We start from the raw sequence: 25250 nt of genomic DNA on the forward strand, positions 1-25250 counted from the left end.
TTATTTTGCTCTAAACTGACAGGATCCATTTTCACCTTTTAATTTCCGCACATTTTACATTTCTATTTTTCTTTCACCCAATTTGCACTAAGCGTCCACATTATGTTTCCCTTGCTCCTCCTCCACCTCTGTCAATAGTGTAAAAACAACTTTCCACCCTCTGTCAGTTCTGAAAAGTCACATCAGACTTGAAACATTAACTGTTTGTCTCTCCACAAATGCTGCCAGATTTTCTGAGCTTCTCCAGCATTTTGTGTTTCTTTCAGATCTCCAGTATTTGCAGTATTTTACTTGTATTTGGCTATTCCAAGCAAATTTCCTATTCGGGATATGTATTTGTCTCTCTATGGATCACACTTTACAACCATACAGTACAGAAAGTGTCAATTTGGCCAATTATGCTTGTGGGTGGAGTTCAGTAATTACAATAATCCCATTTCCCCCTTTTCCCATTTCTCCCTTTCCATATAAAATTTTCCACTCCAATGCACATGTAATTCTCTTTCTAATGTTACTATTGATCAACTTGCATCCCCTTTTTTATGTAGTATCTTCCTGACCACAACACATTGTGTTAAAAAAGTGTTTCCTTGTGATTCCTCTGGTTTGTTTGTTTCATCACCTCAGACCTCTTACCGCTTTCTGTCCCTCACATTGTTTCTCTTCATTTAAGCTATCAAAATCATTCATGATTTTGTAAACTCCTATCTATTTTTAAAAACATTTTCTAAGGACTACTTCAGCTTTTCTACATAATTAAAGCCCCCTTATGTTGGTATTGCTCCAATAAGTTGCTTCAAAGCCTATTTAGAGCTTTGACGTATTTCCTGAAGTGTGGCACGTAGAATATTTCTTATTATTCACTGAAAATGCACACAGGATGAGAGTATTGCTGACTAGGACAGCCATTTATTGCCCATCCATAATTAAGGGCACTTGAGAGCCAGCCACATTTCTGTGGGTCTAGAGTCACATATAGGCAAAAGTGAGAACTGCAGATACTGGAGATTGCAAAACCTGACCTGCTGTGCTTTTCCAGCACCACCCTCTGGACTCGAGTGACATATAGGCCAGACCAGGTAAGGATGGCAGTTTCCTTCCCTAAAGGACATTAGGTTTTTCCAACAATTGACAATGGATTCATGGTCATCATTAGATTCTCAATTCCAGATTTTTAACAAGTTCAAATTTCACCATCTGCTCTGGCAGGATTCAAACATGAGTCCCTAGAATATTACATGGATCTCTGATTAACAATCTAGCCAGAATTCCATTAGGCCATTGTCTCCCCCAAAGTTCCATGTTTTGTATTCTACGCTTCTAATACTGAAGCAAGGAATCCCATAGTTCGTTATTAAATGATTTCTAATGGAAAAGTGAATACTAAGCACTTGCACTTATTAAATTGTATGCTCCATTAATGTGTTCCTGCAGTATCACTTCGGAAGTTTAGAGCAGATTGTCTTTCTATATGTGTACATGATTTCAGATTTATGTTCATAGCTCTATATAGGCATTTGATACTATGTCTTTGTAGCGCACCCCTCGGCGATGATTCTTCTGGTTTCGTGATTGAGCAATTTTTCCTCCCCAGTCCCAGTGAAGATATCTGCAATGTGACTGACATCAGGTAAAAGTGTAAGCGCCAGGTGGGAATCTAAAAGAGGTTTCTTATCTCTCATCACAGTGACCATTCGTCGGAACACCCTGGATCACATCACAAGATGCTCTTTTGGCATTCGCAACCCGAACAATATCATCAGTACGCCAGCAGCAACAGCTATCTCCGGTAAGAACGTCCTCCTTAATATCTGTATTACCCGCCTTGTTCTACAGAGACATCAGAGGTCGTGCTTCACCCTGAACCGAACAATCCACTTACTAGAAGAACGCGAGCTAACTGACAAAAACAGAAATTGCTAGAGGAACTCAGCAGGTCTGGCAGTATCTATGGAAGAAAACAGAGTTAACGTTTCGGATCCAGTGACACTGCTTTCTCTCCGTAGATGCTGTCATATGTGCTGGATATTCTCCAACAATTTCTGTTTTTGATTATTTCAGATTTCCAGCACCTGCAGTTCATTGTGTTATTTTAGCGAGCGAACGAAGTTTTCTTTCAAGCGCTGGTTAACTTCACTAATGCGGACTGTTGGTTCAGCACTTTTCTCCGGAAATTTAACATTTATTAGCATATTATCTTAAATTTTCACACTCACTTTTCATTCCTCTAAAACAAGACCAAACTAGGTTTGGAAAACATTTATACTGACTTGCAGAAAAGCATACGGTTTCACGTTTTGGTTCTAACAGGTGCTAGGAACGAAAATAAATTGTTCGAGAATGCTGCAAACACAGAGCAGCTTCTGTGCACAGTTCAGACCTGTCATAACGGATCTGAAGGAACTTTGCCCGGAATAAAATGCGGATGGGTGCAGAAATAACATATCAATCTTAAATCAAATGTTAAAAGGAGTTAAAACAAATGTTAAATCAATGGTTAAGATAGACAGAATTAAACACACTCTACTTAATCGCAAGTTTAGTAATCTCGACAAGTGTTTTTCAGTGATTATTGCATTTCTCTCCAACTCAACACCTCTGGGGCGGATTTAGTACTGGACATGTAAATCAGTTAAAGTTCAAAACTGTAACCTTTCCACATCTGCAAACTATCCGGAAACTCATTAGCTTTTTAAGTCTCTTTGAATTTTCACAATCGCAGTCGCAATTTTGAACAGCTCGGTAATTTTAAATCGATTTTGCATATCTATTGCTAGTTAACATAATCGCGTACTGTTAAAAAACAATGCTGTTCTTATACCTATTCGGGCAATTGCTTTAGTAAGTGTACTGACAATTTTACAGCAATTAAACCTCTCGCTCGAATTACATCAGGATCAGAATTTTGGGCGTTTTATATTTAATGCAATCTCCAAAACTACTTTTCATATAAACAAATATACATATATATCGATAAATATAATGTTTCACTGAAATAAATTCGACACGAATTTCCTGCTTCTAAACTTGTGATAATCCAGGAACCATAGTATCCCCAATTGATTTCAATTTTTTTCAGATTCACGAAGTATTATTTTTTGGGGTGACAATCGCTCACCTTGTTTAAATTGTGAACAATTTAGAAGTAAACGGCACTCAGATTTACGTTGGAGAGAAAAATCCAGCTGCTCTGCATTTCCAGTAGACACACCCATTTAAACATATGGAAGTGTTTGTAGGAATATTAAAACAAGAATAGGTCATTCATTTCCTTGAGCCTGTTCGCCATTCAACTGTCATGGCTGATCTGCTGATTTTCTTCTAAGACCTAAACTGTTACTTATTAAGAACATTTTTTGACATTTTCAATTGAGCAAGGCTAGCCTTTTTACAGCGAGACTTCCTGGTTTTCATATATTTAACAGGCTTGTAATCTGTCATTAGAGTTGATGATAAATATATTTATGTCTGTCTGGTCATCGGCTATTTTCATAATTGAGACAGGTAAATTGCCCAACAGAAAGAGAATTTTTTTTCAGACAATCCAGCCTCACTCTCAAGAGAGCTGCGAAATTGCACTATTTTTCTAATGACATTTAGTTAGGGAGACAGAAGTGCACCACTGATCAGCCTACCAATGCCAACAGGTTACCCTTTTTCAAAAAAAACTACTGATCCTCAGGGGAACAAGTGAAACTGAGCTGAGGGGTCAGAGGGCTAGCATCCCCCTTCTCTCTCCCTTCTGCTCGGAGATAGCAGAAATCCTAGTCTGATGATTTTAAATGTTTGATCTACTACTTAAATTCTTGCAATCCTGTTCCAATATTCAAACACCGAGCTTTTAAAACTTTTTCACCGTTGACGACCCACACTTCCATTAAGCCATTATAGTCCTGGTCGCTTCAGTTCTCTCCACTCCTTTTGATTTTTCTAAATGCTCCCTAAACCTCTTTTATTTTAATTAATTTTATTTTCAAACCTAATCTGATTGTCGTGGGAGGGAAACCTTGCTTTTAAAAAGTCTTCGTAAAGTATTTCAAAGCCCTGTTGAGATTATATGAACTACCAAGGTTTAGAAATCAGCTGTAAATTTACATTGATATATGTTTTAAAAAATGGTAACTCATGATTTTTAAAATAAATCACCATATTTTTATGAGCTTGTGTTATGATCCATGGGATGGAGTTGGTATTACTGATGTATGTTCTTTTATTAGGCAGGCCAATTGCAACGACCAGCCTTTGACTTAGTACCATAAGCAAGAAAATAAATCTTAGCTTTCCAGAAACTGATGGTAAAAGTCCACAGCCCTATCAATATTTTAGTTAGGTGGGTTAACTGGAGAAGTTGGGACAATTTTCCTTGGAGAATAGAGGTTGAGAAGACAGAGGATTGATGACGGCAGAGTGGTAGACATGGTCTATGTGGACTTCAGTAAGGCATTCAACAAGGTTCCCCATGGAAGACTGATTAGCAAGGTTAGATCTCATGGAATATAGGGAGAACTAGCCATTTAGATACAGAACTGGCTCAAAGATAGAAGACAGAGAGTGGTGGTGGAGGGTTGTTTTTGGAGGCCTGTGACCAGTGGAGTGCCACAAGGATCGGTGCTGAGTCCACTACTTTTCATCATTTACATAAATGATTTGGATGTGAGCATAAGAGGTATAGTTAGTAAGTTTGCTGATGACACCAAAATTGGAGACGTAGTGGACAACGAAGAAGGTTACCTCAGATTTCAACAGGGTCTTGATCAGATGGGCCAATGGGCTGAGAAGTGGCAGATGGAGTTTAATTTAGATAAATGTGAGGTGCTGCATTTTGGGAAAGCAAATCTTAGCAGGACTTATACACTTAATGGTAAGGTCCTAGGGAGTGTTGCTGAATAAAGAGACCTTGGAGTGCAGGTTCATAGCTCCTTGAAAGTGGAGTCACAGATAGATAGGATAGTGAGGAAGGTGTTTGGCATGCTTTCTTTTATTGGTCAGAGTATTGAGTACAGGAGTTGGGAGGTCATGTAGCGGCTGTACAAGACATTGGTTAGGCCACTGTTGGAATATTGCATGCAATTCTGGTCTCCTTCCTATTGGAAAGATGGTGTGAAACTTGAAAGGGTTCAGAAAAGATTTACAAGGATGTTGCCAGGGTTGGAGGATTTGAGCTATAGGGAGAGGTTGGATAGGCTGGCGTGTCGGAGGCTGAGGGGTGACCTTAGAGGTTTATAAAATCATGAGGGGCATGTATAGGATAAATAGGCAAAGTCCTTTTCATGGAATGGGGAAGTCCAGAACTAGAAGGCAAAGGTTTAGTGTGAGAGGAGAAAGATATAAAAGAGACCTAAGGGGCGACGTTTTCACTCAGAGGGTGGTACGTGTATGGAATGAGATGCCAGAGGAAGTGGTGCAGGCTAGTACAATTGTAACATTTAAAAGGTATCTGGATGGGTATATAAATAGGATGGGTTTGGAGGAATATGGGCCAGGTACTGGCAGGTTGGACTAGGTTGAGTTGGGATATCTGGTCGGCATGGGCGTGTTGGACCAAAGGGTCTGTTTCCGTGCTGTACATCTCCATGACTCTAAGGACACTAGAAATGAAGAAATTGTTCCATTGGTGGAAGGATCCAGAATGAGAACCACAGATTGAAGACTAACTGGAAAAAAAAGGAGAAATTAGGAAAAAAAAAATTCACCAAGCGAATGGCTAAGATTTTAAATGATAAAAGCTCAATATGTGTTAGAAGCTCAATGTGTTTTCGATTATATATAATTGAAAAAGTACATGCACGGATACAGGGAAAAGATGGGACATTTTCATCAGATGAATTGTCTTCAGACAGAAGAGGCCGAATGAGCTTCCTTCTGTCCGATGACAACTCTGACTCGAAAATCCACAACAGGAAATCTGACATTAAAATATTAAAAGCCCAACCAGTCATGCAGCATCTGCGAAAAAAGGATTAGAGTCCAACAGCTGCTTTCACCTTTTTCGTTCTGATGCTGACTGACCGACCACGTTCTCTGCTTTATCTCTGTAGTGAGATAACGCCATCGTCGAAGTGAGCGTTTCCTAACGGTTTGTTAATTCACACCTGACAAATTGGCCGAACGAATTCGATCACGCTCCGCCTCGTTCCTGCAGCACCAGTTTTTTTCACAACGGGCTGGCCGCTCTCCGTTCTGCACTGCGCGTCAATCAACGGAGCAACCGTCGCTGGATCCTGCGCGCTATTGGACAGCTGCCGGAGGTGTGGGCGGATATCCTTGCTTTGATTCATCTATTGGTGCTGTCAGTCAGACAAGGTCCGCGCGCCACACTCACCTCCGTGCCCTGCCCATCCCGCGCGAGCGCGCCGTTGGATCGACAGTTCGTGACGTTATGCGCGCGTTGGCTCGGTTGGCTCGTTGGAGGTGAGTGGCCATGTTTGTGCCGGAACTGGTGAGAAACCGAAGCGGAGGAGGTAGCCTCAGGATTAGTGCGTGGCCGGGCTGTGCGTGAGTTCCTAGCTGAGAGAAAGCGTGTTTCTTGCAACATCTGCCGGCGTTACGTTTTGACGAAGAGGGGCAAGAGACGGCAACTATATCTGGATCTGAAGTGTTGCCATGGTCGTGTGAGCAGGGCCTAATCTTGGAGAGCACGATAGCGAGGACAGGCCGCCTCCTAGCAACCGGGACTGAGAGGCGGGGGGAGTGGAGAGCGTGCGCGCCACCGCCGCCTGCAAGCGCCCTCTCACTCCCCTTACCCCCCAGAGCGTAAAGGCCTGGGCCAGCCCGGCCTTTGCCACCTCCACTGACCATGGCCTGGGTACTGAAGATGGACGAAGCCATTGAGTCTGGGCTCGTGCACGATTTCGACTCCAGTTTATCTGGTATTGGACAGGAGCTTGGATCTGGTGCTTATAGCATGAGGTGAGTAGCAAAGGGCCCAAAGAATTGGGATGTTGATGGTGGGGGCTGCTTGCGTGCAGATTGGATATTTATTCTAATCTTCGATGCCTTTTGTTTCACAGTACTAATGAGATGTACGCTGACATCGATAGCTTTAAGGTCGCCTTTGCCAGACAGGCTGTGCTCCGCTGTTTAGAAGAGGGTGCACATGTATTTGGATCTTCATAATATGTTGCTTTCCTTGGATTGTTGGTCATTTCACGGACACTTTCATTGTTTTCATGTTGGTACTTTGCAGGAAGTCAGCTTTCATCTCTATGTCTGGACATTGTATAGTTATTGACTAGTTGAAGTAAGTTTAAAGGTAATGAGTCGGATTGTAATGTTTTAAAATGCAAATTGCTATCATTGTCCTTTCTGAAAAAGATTTAATTTTTCAAAAATTGCAAGAAATCTACAGCACCACCTCTGTCATCAATGATTTAGCCAAAAAGGGTTAACATTTTAAGAATTGAAATTGATTTCAACATTTCCAGCTTTTCTTTGTTAGTTTTTGATGTGTTCCTAATCCTTCCTCTTCACAAGGCTTGCTTTATGTGTGGTACTGCCTCAAGAATTTCAGCCAATGTACCATACATGAAATTTTAAGGTCACATTATTTTACTTTGCAGTTTGTGGATTTTGCTGTTCTGCGCATCTGTTGAGAGCGTTTTGAGCTCAATAAGTAAAGGATGTTGTGGGTGATAGTGGTAGAAACAATTTGGACAAGGAATTAAGAACATCCCACCAACAAAACAACTTCCATTATGTCATGCTTTTATGTAGAATAATATCCCAAGGCATTTCAGAGGCTTCATGAGAAAGGTGTAGACACAATGTAGTATAATTGCTTTAAGTACTGACACTAAGTCACTGTGCTCAAATGTGATGACAACACTGGTTTCAGGGTCCTCAGTAGAAGTATGTGTTTTTTCAAGAGAAGTGCTGTCTACTAGATATTTTTAAAGAATTTATCTTTCTGGAGTATGTAAAGGCCAAGGTTGAGAAAATGGGTGAAAGATCATTTACTGAAATTATATGAAATTGTCTTTTCTTGTTATCTCTTACTTTGCATCCTTTTTATGTAGTGGCTATTGATACTCAAGTTATTAGGTTATTGTTATATTAGAGCCCTTTATACTGTGGCTAGATAGTTGCTGCATAGTTTGCAATAGTAAGCTTCAGATAATGATTTTAGGAGTTTGGCACTGAAATGGAGCTTCTGATTTGGCTACAGTGATGCATTAATTTTATTAAGCATAAATTCATAAATAACCCTTCAAAATGCTTATTTTGTGGAAATAATGTGTTCTTTAAATAATTTCCACTTAAATATTGGGGGCCAAAGTAGCATTTTTTACTGTGTTCCTCTTTTTGTCAACTGAGGCTGAACCTGCCTGTCTTACCCTAAAGTGGAGCTTCACCTGTATATCTGCACCATCACAAAGTTTGCCTCTCCTACTTAGCATGGCAGTATGAGTTTATCTACTGATATCTTCATGATGTCTGTAGTGTGTCTAGTCTTAATTATTCAAATGCCCCTGGTTGGTGTTTCATGTTCTATGCTTCATGAACTTGATATTATTCATGCACTTTGCTCATAGCTTAATTCTGGGAGAAAGTGAGGACTGCAGATGTTGGGGATCAGAGTCAAAAAGTGTGGCACTGGAAAAACACAGCAGGTCAGGCAGCATCTGAGGAGCAGGAGATTCAACATTTCGAGTATAAGCCCTTCAGGCTGCTTCATGTCCTAATTCTGTCCAACAAAGTACGTGTCTCCCCAGTGTTCACCAACCTACATCTAAATCCGATTGAATAAAACCTCAATTTGCAAATTCTTCAATTCTATATTCCTCCATATCTCCAATCTAAGACAAAAAAGCAGAAATGGGCAATTCAATCCATCAAGCCCCTTGGTTATTTTTAATGACCCAGCCTCAACAGCCCTCTTTGGTAAAGAATCCCTCAGATTCACTATCCTGAGAGAGAAGAAATACCTCAGCTCTGTCTCAAAAGGGTGACCCTTTTATTCTGAGATTATGCCATCTGGTACTAGACTGTTCCACAAAAGGGAAGCCACCTTTCTACATTCCATCTGTCAAATCCCCTAAGGAACTGGCATGTTCCAAGAAGGTCATATCTCTATTTGTTTAAATTCCAGTAATACAGGCCCCACCTTACTCGGCCTCTCCTCACGAGACAGTCCCTCCATAATGAACCGTCTCTGGACAGCTTTCGATACCAGTATATACTTCCTTTTGAGGGGATGAAAACTGTTCAATATTTCAGCTGTACTGAGTTTGAACAAGACTTTCTTATTTTTATACCCTTTTATCCTTTTGCCTTCCCTACTACCTGCTGAACTTGTATGCAAGTTTTTTTGAGTGAAATGCACAGAAATGTGCATAGCCTTCTGTGCTGTAAGTTTTGGCAGTCTTTATTTATTCAAAATAATATTTGGCCCTCTACTCTTCAGCTGTCCAGGATCGTTCTGATTTTTTGATCATTCGTGAATAATTCCACCATTTGAAGTTCTTTAGCTGCTTAGTCCCTAACCCTTCTAAGTCCTTCTATATGTCTCTTAATCATTGAGTCATTGCAGCAGTGAAGGCCATGTGGTCAATTCTGTGGTCACCAGTTGTCAGAACGAGTATTTTGCTTTTGTCAGAGCTCTGAAGAGTCCTCTAGACTCAACCTACTGTGATCTCCAGCATTTTTTTGTTTTGTGTACAGATTCCAGCATCTGCAGTAATTTGCTCCAAGATTTTACATTTAGACTTGAAATGTTAACAGTTTCTCTCTTCACTCAGGTAGCTTTTGTAGTTGAACAGTTTGAGGTTGCTTGCATAGGTAGACTCGGTAAGTAGAGTTGAAGCTAGTTCTGTGGTTGTGGCACTTGCAGGTTGCCTGCACTCTAAATTTTTCAAATTTGTCAAACTTGTTTTTATTTCAGATTTCCAATATCTGCAATATTTTGCTGTAGCCAGAGGACATTGGGTTTGATATAATCCTAAATTAAGAAGGCCATGATTGTGTCATATTTTTATTAGTTTTAAGATAGTTATGGAAAAGGATAGACCTAATTTAAAAGTTAGAGCTCTAAATTTTAGGAAGGCCTTTTTTGATGCTATTAGGCAAGAAACGTTTAAAAATTGGGCATGGATATTTGCAAATAAAGAGGTGGTTGGAAAGTGGAAAACCTTCAAAAATGAAATAACGAGAGTACAGAGATAGTGTGCCTCTCTTAGGGTAAAAGACAAGATTGAAAGGTGTAGGGAATGCTGGATGACTAGAGAAAGTGACGCTCTGGGTTAGGAAAAAAAGGAAACTTATGTTAGGTATAGACAACAGTGATTGATTGAATTCCTAGATTAGTATAAGGATAATAGGAGTACACTTGGGGGAAATCAGGACGGCAAAAAGGCTACATGAGATAGGCTTCTCCATAACCTTATCTACCAAAACTAAGGGATTTTATACATACATTAAGGACAAAAGAGTAAGTAGGGAGAGAACAGGGCCCCCCTAAAGATAAACAAGGCTGCCCACGTGTGGAGTGGCAGATGGGTGAGATTTTAAATGAAAATTTTGCATCAGTATTTACTGTGGGAAAAGATATGGAAGCGAGAGAACTTGGAAATAAATAGCAACATCTTAAACTGTCCAAATCGGAGGTGGTGGTGCTGGATATCTTAAAATGCATAAAGGTAGACAAATCCCTGGATCGTGATCGGGTTTACCATAGAACTTGGTGTGCAGCTAGGGACGTGGTTGCTGGGCCCTTTGCTGAGATATTTGTATTGGTAGCCATAGATGAAGTGCTGGAAGACTGGAGGTTGGCTGGGATGGTGCCATTATTTAAGAAAGGTAATGAGGAAAAGCTAGGGAGCTGTAGACCAGTGAACATGACATCAGTCATGGGTTAGATGTTGGAGGGCGTTCTCGGGGACAATATTTATATGTATCCTGAAAAGCAAGGACTGATTAGGGATAGTCAAGATAGTTTTGTGTGTGGGAAATCATGTCTCATAAACTTGATTGAGTTTTTTGAAGTGACAAAGAAGATTGATGGCAAAGCAGTGAAGGTTGTTTATATGGACTTCAGTAAGCTGTTCAACGAGGTTCTGTATGGTAGACTGATTAGCAAGGTTAGATCACATGGATTACAGGGAAGAGCTAGCTATTTGGATACAAAATTGGCTTTAAGTTTGGAGATAGTGTGGTGGTGGATTGCTTTTCAGACAGGAGGCCTGTGACCAGTGGTGTGCCACAAGAATCAGTGATTTGGATGTGAACATAGGAGGAATGGTTATAAGTTTGCAGGTGACAGCAAAATTGGTGGTGTAATGGACAGCAAAAAAAGCCTTTTATCAAATGGGCCAAGGAGTGGCAGATGGAGTTTAATTTAAATAAATGAGGTGCTACATTTTAGTAAAGGCAAACTTGGAAAGGATTTGTACACTGAATGGGAAGGTCCTGGGGAGTGTCGCCGAACAGAGAAATCTTGAGTAAACGTTTATAGTTCCTTTAAATTGGAGTCAAAGGTAGACAGGACAATAAAGAATACGTTTGGTAAGCTTGCCTTTATTGGTTAGTGCATTGGGTATAGGAGTTGGAATGTCATGTGCTGGCTGTATAGGGCATTGGTTAGACCACTTTTGGAATACTGAGTGCAATTCTGGTCTCCCTGCTATAGGAAAGATTTACAAAGATGTTCTGGATTAGTGGTGCTGGAAGAGCACAGCAGTTCAGGCAGCATCCAAGTAGCTTCGAAATCGACGTTTCGGGCAAAAGCCCTTCATCAGGAATAAAGGCAGTGAGCCTGAAACGTGGAGAGATAAGCTAGAGGAGGGTGGGGGTGGGGAGAAAGGAGCATAGAGTACAATGGGTGAGTGGGGGAGGGGATGAAGGTGATAGGTCAAGGAGGAGAGGGTGGAGTGGATAGGTGGAAAAGGAGATAGGCAGGTAGGACAAGTCCAGACAAGTTATGGGGACAGTTACTGAGCTGGAGATCCAGGTTCGAATCCCATTATAGGTGGAGGAACTTGAATTGAATTTTTCCGCAAAGACCGTTTCCTCCGTGACTACCTGGTCAGGTCCACGCCACCAAACAACCCACCCTTCAATCCTGGCACTTTCCCCAGCCACCGCAGGAACTATAAAACCTGCGCCCACACCTCCCTCCCTCACCTCTATCCAAGGCCCTAAAGGAGCCTTCCATATCCATCAAAGTTTTACTTGCACATCCCCTAATATCATTTATTGTATCCGTCGCTCCCGATGCGGTCTCCTCTACATTGGGGAGACTGGGCGCCTCCTAGCAGAACGCTTTAGGGAACATCTCCGGGACACCCGCACCAATCAAGCACACCGCCCCGTGGCCCAACATTTCAACTCCCCCTCCCACTCTGCCGAGGACATGGAGGTCCTGGGCCTCCTTCACCGCCGCTCCCTCACCACCAGACGCCTGGAGGAAGAACGCCTCATCTTCCGCCTCGGAACACTTCAACCCCAGGGCATCAATGTGGACTTCAACAGCTTCCTCATTTCCCTTTCCCCCACCTAACCCTAGTTCCTAACTTCCAGGTCAGTAACTGTCCCCATAACTCGTCTGACCTGCCTATCTTCTTTTCCACCTATCCACTCCACCCTCGCCTCCTTGACCTATCACCTTCATCTCCTCCCCCACTCACCCATTGTACTCTATGCTACTTTTTCCCCACCCCCACCCTCCTCTAGCTTATCTCTCCACACTTCAGGCTCACTGCCTTTATTCCTGATGAAGGGCTTTTGCCCGAAACGTCGATTTCGAAGCTACTTGGATGCTGCCTGAACTGCTGTGCTCTTCCAGCACCACTAATCCAGAATCTGGTTTCCAGCATCTGCAGTCATTGTTTTTACCACCTTTACAAAGATGTTGCCAGGGTTGCAGGATTTGAGTTATGGGGGAGGCTAAATAGACCGAGGCTATTTTCCCTGCAGTGTCAGAGTATGGGAGGTAATCTTGTCAAAGTTTACAAAATTGAGGGACATGGGTATGGTGAGTAGCCAAGGTCTTTTCTCCAAGTAGGTGAGCCCAAAAGTAGTGGTCATAGGATTAAGGTGAGAGGGGAAAGATTTAAAAGGGACCTAAGGGGCAGTCTTTTCATGCACAGGGTGGTGTGTGTATGGAATGAGGTGCTAGCAAAAGTGGTGGAGGCTGGTACAATTACAGGATTTAAAACGCATCTACCATCTGTATGAATAGGAAGAGTTTAGAGGGATATGGGCCAAATGCTGACAAATAGGACTAGAATAATTCAGAATATCTGGTTGGCAGAAGGGTCCATTTCTGTGCTTTACTATCACTTGAACTGGTTTAGATTTATCTGAAACATATTTGTGAAAATTATAAAGTTTTTTAAAAATAAAACTGCTCTAATTTTTATTTTTTGAATGAGAGAACAAAACTCCAAATACGATGCACGTTTAACACTTTGAAGTTGGAATCAATTTAAAGAATTTAAATTTAAAGAACAACATTTAACACTCAAATTGTAAATGCTAAATCTTGGATTGCCAGTGTCTCTGGAGAACTATTAAAGTTTATCGAAGTGAGTAATTGTGTGGTAGCAGGATTCTCACTTATATAGCCTTATTTCCTTGACTGTCAGAATATTTTATCCTCCACTGTTCACTGTGCCAAAGCAGTTCATGTTTCAATATTTCTCTATAAATATATTTATCATATCCACTATCCTTATTGGAAACAGCAATTTTGAATTAAAGGTTCCTTGTCACGATGGACTACATTGACTTACTGTCAAAAGCCATCATACTTTCAAAATTAGAAATACATCTCCAATTGGATATTTACTTCCTAGTGAAAATGATTCATGAATATACATTGATTAACCCCTTGAATATATTTCAATGTATCTAGCATTTTCTTGGTGAACCAACATTTTGTGTTCTTTATGGCTTTAGAGCCTTCATTATAAGGGCATTCAGAACTGCCACAGTACTGTATACATTTTGCACAAATTTGGACATCATTCATTCCGTCACGTGTTCAATGTGGCTTAACCTTTTTTGAAGATTTCAAAGTTTGTACTTTGAAATGTTACAGATTGAAAATGTTGAGACAACATTCCCATTTTCTTCTCACCTCTTGGTTGTCTGCAACAAGATCTGTTTTACCCCCTCCTTTTGAGTATTTCAACTTTTAATAATAGACTTGAGTCAGGCTGCCAGGTATATTAAATCAGAAGAAAAGTTGAATGCATACAACACTCTGAAGAAAAACTTATTGCTTCTCTCGGACTGAGGCATGCATGTATGTGCACGCACAGTTGGACTCTAGAGAACAAAGTATGCAACTGGATTGTACAGAATACCTAGAAGGGACCCAAGAGTTAAAATTGTCCTTTAAGATGCACACATTCCATATCTGAATTGATTTCTTGTGTTTTTGGAGATGAGTTGAAAATTTAAGTTTCTGCATTGTCAAACAAGATTATAACAACGTTTCTATGGAGGTGAATCGTCTAAATTAAAAATAGGTTAGTCATACTGCTGGGTTGCTGGTTCTTCTGCTGTGTCTCCTGGTTCAAAGAATGGTCCTGCTAGTCCTCATGACCTCCACACTGTTTTTGACTCGTTAGTGAGTAATGTGTATTAATCAGATGAACAATGTATCTATTATTCACATAAATTATTTAAAGTTAGAAGTCATTATAGTATAATGGAAAATGATTAGATGTTAACACCTGATTTTGGTAAACTGATTTCTCTGCAGGGGAGAGGGAGTTTTGGGGGTGGGGTAGGGGAGTGCTATTGATTTCTGAATTTCAATGAATTTCTGTTGTTAAAAGAAGTACAACCTTGCAATTTGTTTTGTGTTGTGAATGCCTATTCAAGGAACAGGATTCCACCACTGTCAGAAATAGATTGGTAGAGAAACTCAGCAGGTCTAGTAGCATCTGTGGAGAGAGGGCAGTTAATATTTTGGATTCAGTGACTCTCCAGAGAGAGGAGAAATGTGATAGTTTGAGTCAGAGAGAGAGAACAGCAGTTAGGTAGATAAAATACAGGTAATAGTGATAGCTTGTTTTACTCCTTTCGTCCTTGGAGTTGTTATTCACTCATGACATGTGGATATTGCTGGCTAGTTGTTCATGAGATGGTGTTGGTGAACTTCCTTCTGGAACCACTTCTGCCCACATACTGTAGTTTTGACCTACAGTTCCCTTAGGGAGGTCAAAATTCCAGGGTTTTCACCCAACAACAGTGAAGGAACAGTGGTATATATCCAAATCAGACTGGTGAACTTGAAGATGGTGGAATGTATCTGGTGTCCTTATCCAGGCTAGGAAAAAGGAAAGCTGATGATTCAGACCGTTATCAGGTAGAAATAGTTTGGCTTTGATGGAGTTAGCCTATATTATGAAAGGTACTGGAAATGCACAGCAGGTCAGGCAGCATCCGAGGAGCAGGAAAATTGACATTTCACGCAAAAGCTCTTCATCAGGAATGAGACTGCAAGCCTCTAGGGTGGAGAGACAAGTTGTGGGGGGGTGTAGCTGAGAGTGCAATAGGTGGATGGAGATAGGGGTAAAGGTGACAAGTCAGAGGGGAAGGTGGAGCAGATAGGTGGGAAGGAAGATTGATAGATGTGACAGGTCATGAGGGCGGTGCTGAGCTGGAAGTTTGGAACTGGGGTATGGTGGGGGAAGGGGAAATGAGGAAACTGGTGAAATCCACATTAATGCCATCGGGTTGAAGGGTTCAGAGGGGGAAGATGAGGTGTTCTTCCTCAAACTGTCAGGTGGTAAGGGAGTGGTGATGGAGGAGGCCCAGAATCTGCATGTCCTCGGCAGTGTGGGAGAGGAAGTTGAAATGTTCGGCCATGGGGAGATGGGCTTGATTGGTGCAGGTGTCCCAGGGATGTTCTCTGAAGCGCTCTGCGATTAGGTGTCCTATGTCCCCAATTTAGAGGAGACCGCATAGTGATCGACGGATACAGTAAATGTCTTGTGAAAGTGCAGGTGAAACTTGGGATGTGGAAGGCTTTTTTGGGGCCTTGGGCGGAGGAGAGGCGGGTGCAGCTTTTGCAATTCCTGCAGTGGCAGGGGAAGGTGTCAGGAGAGGAGGGTGGGTTGTTAGGGGTGTGGACCTGACGAGGTAGTTGCAGAGTGAATGGTCTTTACAGAAAGCAGGTAAGAATAGGGAGGGAAATATATCTCTGTAGGGGTCCTTTTGTAGGTGGCAGAAATGGTGGACTTGCGATGTATATGGAGGTTGGTGGGGTGAAAGGTGAGGACCAGGGGATTCTGTCCTTATTGCGGTTGGAGGGGTGGGGTTCGAGGGCGGAGGTGTGGAGTGTCAATGAGATGTGCTGGAGGACATCCTCAACCATGTGGGAGGGGAAATTGCCTTTAAAGAAGGAGGCCATTTGGTGTATTCTATGGTGGAATTGTTCCTGGGAGCAGATGTGGCGGAGGCGGAGGAATTGGGAATAAGGGATAGCATTTTTGCAGGGTGGGAGGAGGTGTAATTCAGGTATCTGTGGGAGTTGGGTTTGTAGAAAATGTCAGTGTTGAGTCAGTTACTGTTGATGGAGATGGAGATGTTGAGGAAGGGGAGAGAGGTGTCAGAGATGGTCCAGGTGAATTCGCGGTCTAGGTGGAATGTGTTGAAGATGGAGGATGGGAACAATTTCTGGCTGTAAGAGCTGCTCCTTTTTTTTTTGAGGTATTTTAGGTGTTGGAGGTGATTTCCTCTAATTCCAGAAGCAGCAATTACTGTTTTATATGCTGTTGCATTGTTTTGGAACTTTGGCGAAAAAAAAAGTCAAAACAATAGCAGTTTAAAAGGGAGAAGAGCAGACAAAGGAAGCACATGGTGAGGACTGTGCAGGGGGGAAAGAGAGAGAGAGAGAGAGAGAGAGAACCTGCACAGTTACCACCTTTGCTGTTTGTTTTCGTGTATTGCTGGACATCGGAGTGCATCTGGGAAAATTAACAAACAGTGAAATTCACAACTAATCTTGGAGGAACTGTTGGGCGAATTCACAGCACAGAATCAGATAAGTTAATTGATGTTTTAAGTCTGTCCAAGAGAGAGGCTGCAGTAGTGGGTATAGTGGATTCTTTCTTGATTATATGTTTTTGGAGAGAAGTCTCTTGATTAAACTTAAAATATAAGCCATAACTCTTAATTTAACCTGGGGCAGTGTTTGTAGAGGAATAAGACGGTGTTATTTTCTGGGTCTGTATATTGTGAAGGAGCAAAAATGGCCTTTGCAGTGATATGTGCTACTTGTCAGATGTGGGAATTTAAAGAGAGTTTAAGGGTTACTGCAGATTATATCTGCCATAAATGCTGTTGGATGCGAATCTCATCAGATCGAGTGGATTGGTTGGAGAGACAGATACAAGCGATGAGGAATTTGCAACAGCAACAGTATGTGATGGATGGCAGTTATAGGAAGTGGGGAATGTCTCCGATACAGTCACATAGATGATTTAACTCCAGGAAGGGTAGGAGAGGTAGGCACCTAGGGCAGGAGACTTTTGTGGATATACCCATTTCAAACAGGTATGCTGTTTTGGAAAATGTAGGGGGTGATGGATTCTCAGGGGAACGTAGAACAAACAGCCAAGTTTCTGGTATTGAGACTGGCTCTAATGCAACGAGGGATACGTCGGCTTCCAAGAGATCAATTATGTTTGGGGATTCTGTAGTCAGAGGTACAGACAGACGTTTCTGTGGCCAGCAGAGAAAAAGCAGAATGGTCTGTTGTTTCCCTGGTGCCAGGATCAAGGATGCCTCAGAAGGTGCCGAATGTTCTCACGGGGGAGAGGGGCTAGCAGGAGGTCATTGTCCCCATTGGAAGGGAGAAGGTTGAGACTCTGAAGGGAGATTAGAGAGTTAGGTAGAAATTTTAAAAGGAGGTCCTCAAGGGTAATAATATCTGGCTTACTCCCAGTGCTACGAGCTAGTGAGGGCAGGAATAGGAGGATAGAGCAGATGAATGCATGGCTGAGGAGCTGGTACATGGGAGAAGGATTCACATTTTTGGATCATTGGAATCTCTTTTGGGGTAGAAGTGACCTGTACAAGAAGGACGGATTGCACCTAAATTGGAAGGGCACTAATATACTGGCAGGGAAATTTGCTAGAACTGCTTGGGAGGATTTAAACTAGTAAGGTGGGGGGACCCAGGGAGATAGTGAAAAAAGAGATCGATCTGAGAACAGAAGTGAGTCAAGCAGGCAGGGACAAGGTAGGACTAATAAATTAAACTGCATTTATTTCAATGCAAGGGGCCTAATAGGGAAGGCAGATGAACTCAGGGCATGGTTAGGAACATGGGATTGGGATATCATAGCAAGTATGGAAACATGGCTCAGGGATGGGCAGGACTGGCAGCTGAATGTTCCAGGATACAAATGCTACAGGAAGGAGAGAAAGGGAGGCAAAAGAGGAGGGGGAGTGGCATTTTTGATAAGGGATAGCATTACAGCTGTGCGGAGGGAGGATATTCCCGGAAATACATCCAGGGAAGTTATTTGGGTGAAACTGAGAGATAAGAAAGGGATGATCACCTTATTGGGATTGTATTATACACCCCCCAATAGTCAGAGGGAAATTGAGAAACAAACTTGTAAGGAGATCTCAGCTATCTGTAAGAATAATAGGGTAGTTATGGTAGGGGATTTTAACTTTCCAAACATCGACTGGGGCTGCCATAGTGTTAAAGGTTTAGATGGAGAGGACTTTAAGTGTGTACAAGACAACTTTCTGATTCAGTATGTGGATGTACCTACTAGAGAAGGTGCAAAACTTGACCTACTCTTGGGGAAATAAGGCAGGGCAGGTGACTGAGGTGTCAGTGGGGGGGAGCACTTTGGGGCCAGCGACCATAATTCTATTCGTTTTAAAATAGTGATGGAAAAAGATAGACCAGATCTAAAAGTTGAAGGTCGAAATTGGAGAAAGGCCAATTTTGGCCGTATTAGGCAAGATTTTTCAAAAGCTGATTGGAGGCAGATGTTCTCAAGGAAAGGGACGGCAAGAAAATGGGAAGCCTTCAGAAATGAGATAACAAGAATCCAGAGAAAGTATATTCCTGTCAGGGTGAAAGAGATGGCTGGTAGGTATAGGGAATGCATGATGATGAAAGAAATTGAGGGTTTGGTTAAGAAAAAGAAGGAAGCATATGTTAGGTACAGACAGGATAGATAGAGTAAATCCTTAGAGTATAAAGAAAGTAGGAGTATACTTAAGAGGGAAATCATGAGGGCAAAATGGGGACATGAGATGTCTTTGGCAAATAGAATTAAGGAGAATCCATAGGAGTTTTACGAATATATTAAGGACAAAAGGGTAACTCGGGAGAGAATAGGACCCCTCAAAGATCAGCAAGGCAGCCTTTGTGTGGAACCACAGGAAATGGGGGAGATATTAAATGAATATTTTGCATCAGTATTTACTGTGGAAAGGATATGGAAGATATAGACTGTAGGGAAACAGATGGTGACATCTTGCAAAATGTCCAGATTAGAGGAGGAAGTGATGGATGTCTTGAAACGGTTTAAGGTGGAAAAATCCCCAGGACCTGATCAGGTGTACCCGAGAACTGTGGGAAGCTAGAGAAGTATTGCTGGGCCTTTTGAGATATTTGTATCATTGATAGTCACAAGTGAGGTGCCGGAACATTGGAGGTTGGCAAACGTGGTGCCACTGTTTACGAAGGGCGGTAAAGACAAGCCAGGGAACTATAGACCAGTGAGCCTGACCTCCGGTGATGGGCAAGTTGTTGGAGGAATCCTGAGGGACAGGATGTACGTGTATTTGGAAAGGCAAGGACTGATTCGGGATAGTCAACATGGCTTTGTGCGTGGGAAATCATGTCTCTCAAACTTGATTGAGTTTTTTGAAGAAGTAACAAAGAGGACTGAGGGCAGAGCAGTAGATGTGATTTTTATGGACTTCAGTAAGGCGTTCGACAAGGTTCCCCATGGGAGACTGATTAGCAAGGCTTGATCTCGTGGAATACAGGGAGAGCTAGCCATTTGGATACAGAACTGGCTCAAAGGTAGAAGACAGGGTGGTGGTGGAGGGTTGGTTTTCAGGCTGGAGGCCTGTGACCAGTGGAGTATCACAAGGATCGGTGCTGTGTCCTCTACTTTTTGTCATTTACATAAATGATTTGGTTACGAGCATAAGAGGTACAGCTAGTAAGTTTTCAGATGACCCCAAAATTGGAGATGTAGTGGACAGCGAAGAGGGTTACCTCAGATTACAACAGGATCTGGACCAGATGGGCTAATGGGCTGAGAAGTTCTAGATGGAGTTTAATTCAGATAAATGCGAGGTGCTGCATTTTGGGAAAGCAAATCTTAGCAGGACTTGTACACTTAATGGTAAGGTCCTAGAGAGTGTTGCTGAACAAAGAGACCTTGGAGTGCAGGTTCATAGCTCCTTGAAAGTGGAGTTTCAGGTAGATAGGGTAGTGAAGAAGGCGTTTGGTATGCTTTTGTTTATTGGTCAGAGTATTGAGTATAGGAGTTGGGAGGTCATGTTGCAGCTGTACAGGACATTGGTGAGACCACTGTTGGAATATTGCATGCAATTCTGGTCTCCTTCCTATTGGAAAGATGGTGTGAAACTTGAAAGGGTTCAGAAAAGATTTACAAGGATGTTGCCAGGGTTGGAGGATCTGAGCTACAGGGAGAGGCTGAACAGGCTGGGGCTGTTTTCCCTGGAGCTTTGGAGGCTGAGGGGTGACCTTATAATTTTGTAAACCTCTATGAAAGGCCTGGAAACGATAAATAGACAGTCTTTTCCCTGGAGTCGGGGAGTCCAGAACTAGAGGGCATAGGTTTAGGGTGAGAGGGGAAAGATATAAAAGGGACCTAACGGGCAACTTTTTAACGCAGAGGGTGGTACATGTAGGGAATGAGCTGCCAGAGGATGTGGTGGAGGCTGGTACAATTGCAACATTTAAGAGGCATTTGGATGGGTATACGAATAGGAAGGGTTTGGAGGGATATGGGCCGGGCGCTGGCAGCTGGGACTAGATTGGGTTGGGATATCTGGTCGGCATGGACGGGTTGGACCGAAGGGTCTGTTTCCATGCTGTACATCTCTGACTCTGAACTGTTTAACCTTCTCATGGGAACACGAGGTGGCGCAGATGCAGTCATCGTCAATTTTCCTGTTCCTTGGATGCTTCCTGTCCTGCTCTGCTTTTTCTGTTTTAACCTTGACTGTAATGTCCTGCATCTGCAGTATTCATTTTTGCCTATATTGTGGAAGGACCAAGAGTGTGGGGGTGTTTTGAAAAATATGGAAGAAGATGTTCACACTGTTAAAATTTGTGGAACTCAATATGGAGTCCTGAAGGCAGGAGTCTTGCAGCAGACCTGGGACACAAATAACGTCCAACAACCACGGTGGGATGGTGAAGTCATAGGCCATCAGAAGCTCAGGGTCGTGTTTGTGGACAGTGTGTGACGCAAAGCAATCAACCTGTTTCTGTTTTGTCTCCCCAGTGTAGAGGACATCTTGTTGTGAACAGCAAATACAGACTAGATATCGTGAAGTTCAGTGAATCACGATTTTACCTAGAAGGTGTTTCTAGGGACTAGGGATAGTGAGGAGAGAGTGAGAATGTGTATAGAATATAAGCAGGCAGGGAAATAGTTAAACTGAGTTTTGTGAATTGAGAGGTTCAGCTGAGTATGACTCAGATCTGATTAGAACTTAGTTAACAATAGGGCACTGCAGGCAAGGGTAATGGGTTAACAAGGTGGAAAAGGATTTATTATGTAGAGCAATTTAACAAGATGAGGTAGCATTCAGAATGTAACAAGGTGAAAAGTATCCATTGTATGTATCCAGTTAACAAGGTTAAGAACAGTCATTGTATAACAGTAAAGGGCTTTCTCCCTTCTATTGATACACATTGTAACGGTCACCTAATTAACATGCATGTTGCCTTATCTGGATGCTTCTCCCTGTAAAATAACTCTCCAGTTCATTTGAGAAACTGCTGTTCCAGAGAAGACAGTGAAGTCTTGTCATGGTGCACTTGGGCGATTGTTCTCCCTCCCTCCAGGGCCAGGAATAAAGATTTTTAGATTAGATTAGATTCCCTACAGTGTGGAAACAGGCTCTTTAGCCTAACAAGTCCATACCGACCCACTGAAGAGTAACCCACTCCCTCTGACTAATGCACCTAACACTAGGGACAATTTAGATTGGCCAATTCACCTGACCTGCCCATCTTTGGATCATGGGAGGAAACCAGAGCACCCAGAGGAAACCCATGCATACGTGGGGAGAATGTGCAAAGTCCACACAGACAGTTGCCCAAGGCTGGAATCGAACCTGGATTCTGGTGCTGTGAGGCAGCAGTGCTAACCACTGAGCTACCGTGTCGCCCCGATGAAGGAGGTAAAACTGTACTGTCTCTTAGCATTTTGCTTCGACTGAGTGAGGAAATGGGACAACGGGAGTAACTAAGTGAGGCAGATCTTACACTTCCTTTGGTCGGGAAAGTCCACTGGGAGTGTGGGAAGGTGTTTGGGAATGGATGGAATGGTCCCTGTGGAAAACAGACATGTGTGGAGTGGGTAAATATATCTGGTAGTGACATCCTACAGGAAATGGTGACTTTTGCATGCAGGTAGTGGGGAGTTGGGAAGATAGGATTGGGGGTCCCGATTGATAGGGTTGAGGGCAGAACTGTGGGAAATGGGTCAGACATGGCTGTGAATCTTGGCTTGAGGAAAATGATGGACATTTCTGAGGCCCTCCCCTGCATCATAAGAATGAAGAAGGTGAAGAAACTGGGAGAAAAAATGAGTCTTTTAAAGGAAGCCATTTGTGAAGATCTATAGTCTAGGTGAATCTGGGAGTCGGTAGGTTTGAAGTGATTTCAGTAGAATTCTCCCCAGAAGTGGAAACAGATATTGAGAAATGGAGGATTCAGATGGGCCAAGTAAAGGGGAGAGCACAGTGGAAATTGGAGTGAAATTGATTTTAAAAATTGTACAGTCCTGGACTATGGGGAAAACAGCATCAGTGATGTCATTAATGTCCTGGAGAAAGAATTGTGGGCAGGGACCTGAGAAGGATTGGAATAAGGAATGTGCCATGAACCTTACAAAGAAATGAACATAACTGGTCCCATGGTCAGACTCATGGCTATACCTTTGATCTGAAAGTGGGAGGAGTTAAAGGTGATGTTGCTCAAAACTCGGACAAGCTTGACCAGGTGGAAGGGGATGGTGTTGGATGGGGACAGTACAGACCTTTTTGACCCATTGTTGATTATTTCTGTGAAGTTCTTAAAATTTGTGCTGAGACTGGAGTTAATATTTTGTCTCTCAAAATCACCAAATTTACCTAACCTCTTCACATTGTTCAGTTTTTAAAGTCATAGAGTCATAGAGATGTATTAGGTTGCGACTGTCTTGAAAGTTAGAACAATAATATCTGTACTGGACATAACACATGAATGATAGTTTTGGAACTTGAATTTGTTTCAATAGCACATGTCAGCATCTGTTCATTTAGTGTTCACTTCCATTCTTTGTATATCTTTATCAAACGTTTGCTTTTTCATATTCATATCTTGGTTAGATTTCATTTTTCTATTTGCCTTTCCACTCATCTATTTTCCAAACCTAAAATTCTTGTTATATCTGCACATTTTGAGATTGTGTTCCCTTGTGTCAAGTTCAAATCATCTTTTGCATTTTGAAGGTAAAGCAAGTCTTAACCATTAGGGTAACCTGCTATCCTTCTTGAACTCAAGCAGGAGCCATTATTCCAAATCTTTGCTTATTATCTATCAAACAATTCTTTTTTTGCTGTTGTATTTCTCTTTGAATGTTCCAGTTATGTGCCTAAAATGTCTCAACCTGTGTTTTCTTTTACAATTGCCTTGTTTCTGAGAATATTCTGTTTCTTAATGTGGAATCATATTACTTTGTATATTTAAATGCTAACATGACTGTAAACCTGAATCTGTAATTTTAAATATTGAAGCTTTTTTTTTGCATGATCCAATTTCCCACCAATGTTTGTTCAGAGCAGGCTTTGAATTCATAAGCATAGCCTGAGGTTGAGGCAGTCAATGATCAAGGTGCAATATAATGAGTCAGTTTCTGTTCACGTACATTTGCTATCTAGAGCTGGTGATGTGCACAAAGCTGGAGCTTTCACTCTTTTTTTTACCTTGAATCTTTGTGCATATTAGTCAATTATAATTGCTCAGCTGTTTCTATAATTGTGGTTGGCTATCAGATACGGGCATAAGCCCTTCTTCAGGAATGAGGAGGGTGTGCCAAGCAGGCTAAGATAAAAGGTAGGGAGGAGGGACCTGGGGAGGGACGTTGGGAATGCGATAGGTGGAAGGAGGTTAAGGTGAGGGGGTGGGGGCGGAGAGGTCGGGGAAGAAGATTGCAGGTCAAGAAGGCGGTGCTAAGTCTGAGGGTTGGGACTGAGATAAGGTCGGGGGAGGGGAAATGAGGAAGCTGGGAAATCTGCATTCCTCCCTTGTGGTTGGAGGGTTCCGAGGCGGAAGATGAGGCGCTCTTCCTCCAGGCGTCGTGTTGCCATGGTCTGGCGATGGAGGAGGCCAAGGACCTGCATGTCCTTGGCAGAGTAGGAGGGGGAATTAAAGGGTTCAGCCACGGGGCAGTTGGGTTGGTTGGTGTGGGTGTCCCAGAGGCGTTCTCTGAAATGTTCCACAAGTAGGTGGCCTGTCTCCCCAATGTAGAGGAGGCCATATTGGGTGCAGTGGATGCAGTAAATGATGTGTGTGGAGGTGCAGGTGAATTTGTGACGGATATGGAAGGATCCCTTGGGACCTTGGGTGGGGGTGGAGCGGGGGGAGTGTGGGCGCAAGTTTTGCATTTCTTGCGGTTGCAGGGGAAGGTGCCAGGAGTGGAGGTTGAGTTGGTGGGGGATGTGGACCTGACGAGGGAGTCGTGGAGGGAGTTCCAGAACGCTCATAGGGAAGGGGAGGGAAATATATCCTTGGTGGTGGGGTCTGTTTCCCACCTCCACACACATACCATTTACTGCATCCGCTGCACCCGATATGGCCTCCTCTACTTTGGGGAGACAGGCCGCCTACTTGTGGAACGTTTCTGAGAACACCTCTGGGACACCCGCACCAACCAACCCAACCGCCCCGTGGCTGAACACTTTAACTCCCCCTCCCACTCCGTCAAGGACATGCAGGTCCTTGGCCTCCTCCATCGCCAGACCATGGCAACAAGACGCCTGGAGGAAGAGCATCTCTTATCTCCCCCCCTAGGAAA

The 25250-nt window shown here is 42.7% G+C and overlaps 1 protein-coding gene across 4 annotated transcripts in view; it reads left to right on the forward strand.

Annotated features, from left to right (window-relative positions):
• The first annotated feature begins 6317 nt into the window (after nucleotides 1-6317).
• LOC140477367 (upstream-binding protein 1-like) overlaps nucleotides 6318-25250 on the forward strand; it is an 84936-nt gene continuing 66003 nt past the window's right edge. Inside the window, exon 1 of one of the 4 annotated variants that reach the window (XM_072571151.1) lies at nucleotides 6318-6909. In XM_072571151.1, coding sequence (XP_072427252.1) covers nucleotides 6797-6909 — 113 coding nt within the window. In that variant the 5' untranslated portion in view covers nucleotides 6318-6796. The remainder of the gene's footprint in view (nucleotides 6910-25250) is intronic. The other 3 variants (XM_072571149.1, XM_072571152.1, XM_072571150.1) reach the window with 3 other exon arrangements.

This window comes from Chiloscyllium punctatum, chromosome 5, assembly GCF_047496795.1.
Source record: "Chiloscyllium punctatum isolate Juve2018m chromosome 5, sChiPun1.3, whole genome shotgun sequence".
Lineage (NCBI taxonomy): Eukaryota > Metazoa > Chordata > Chondrichthyes > Orectolobiformes > Hemiscylliidae > Chiloscyllium > Chiloscyllium punctatum.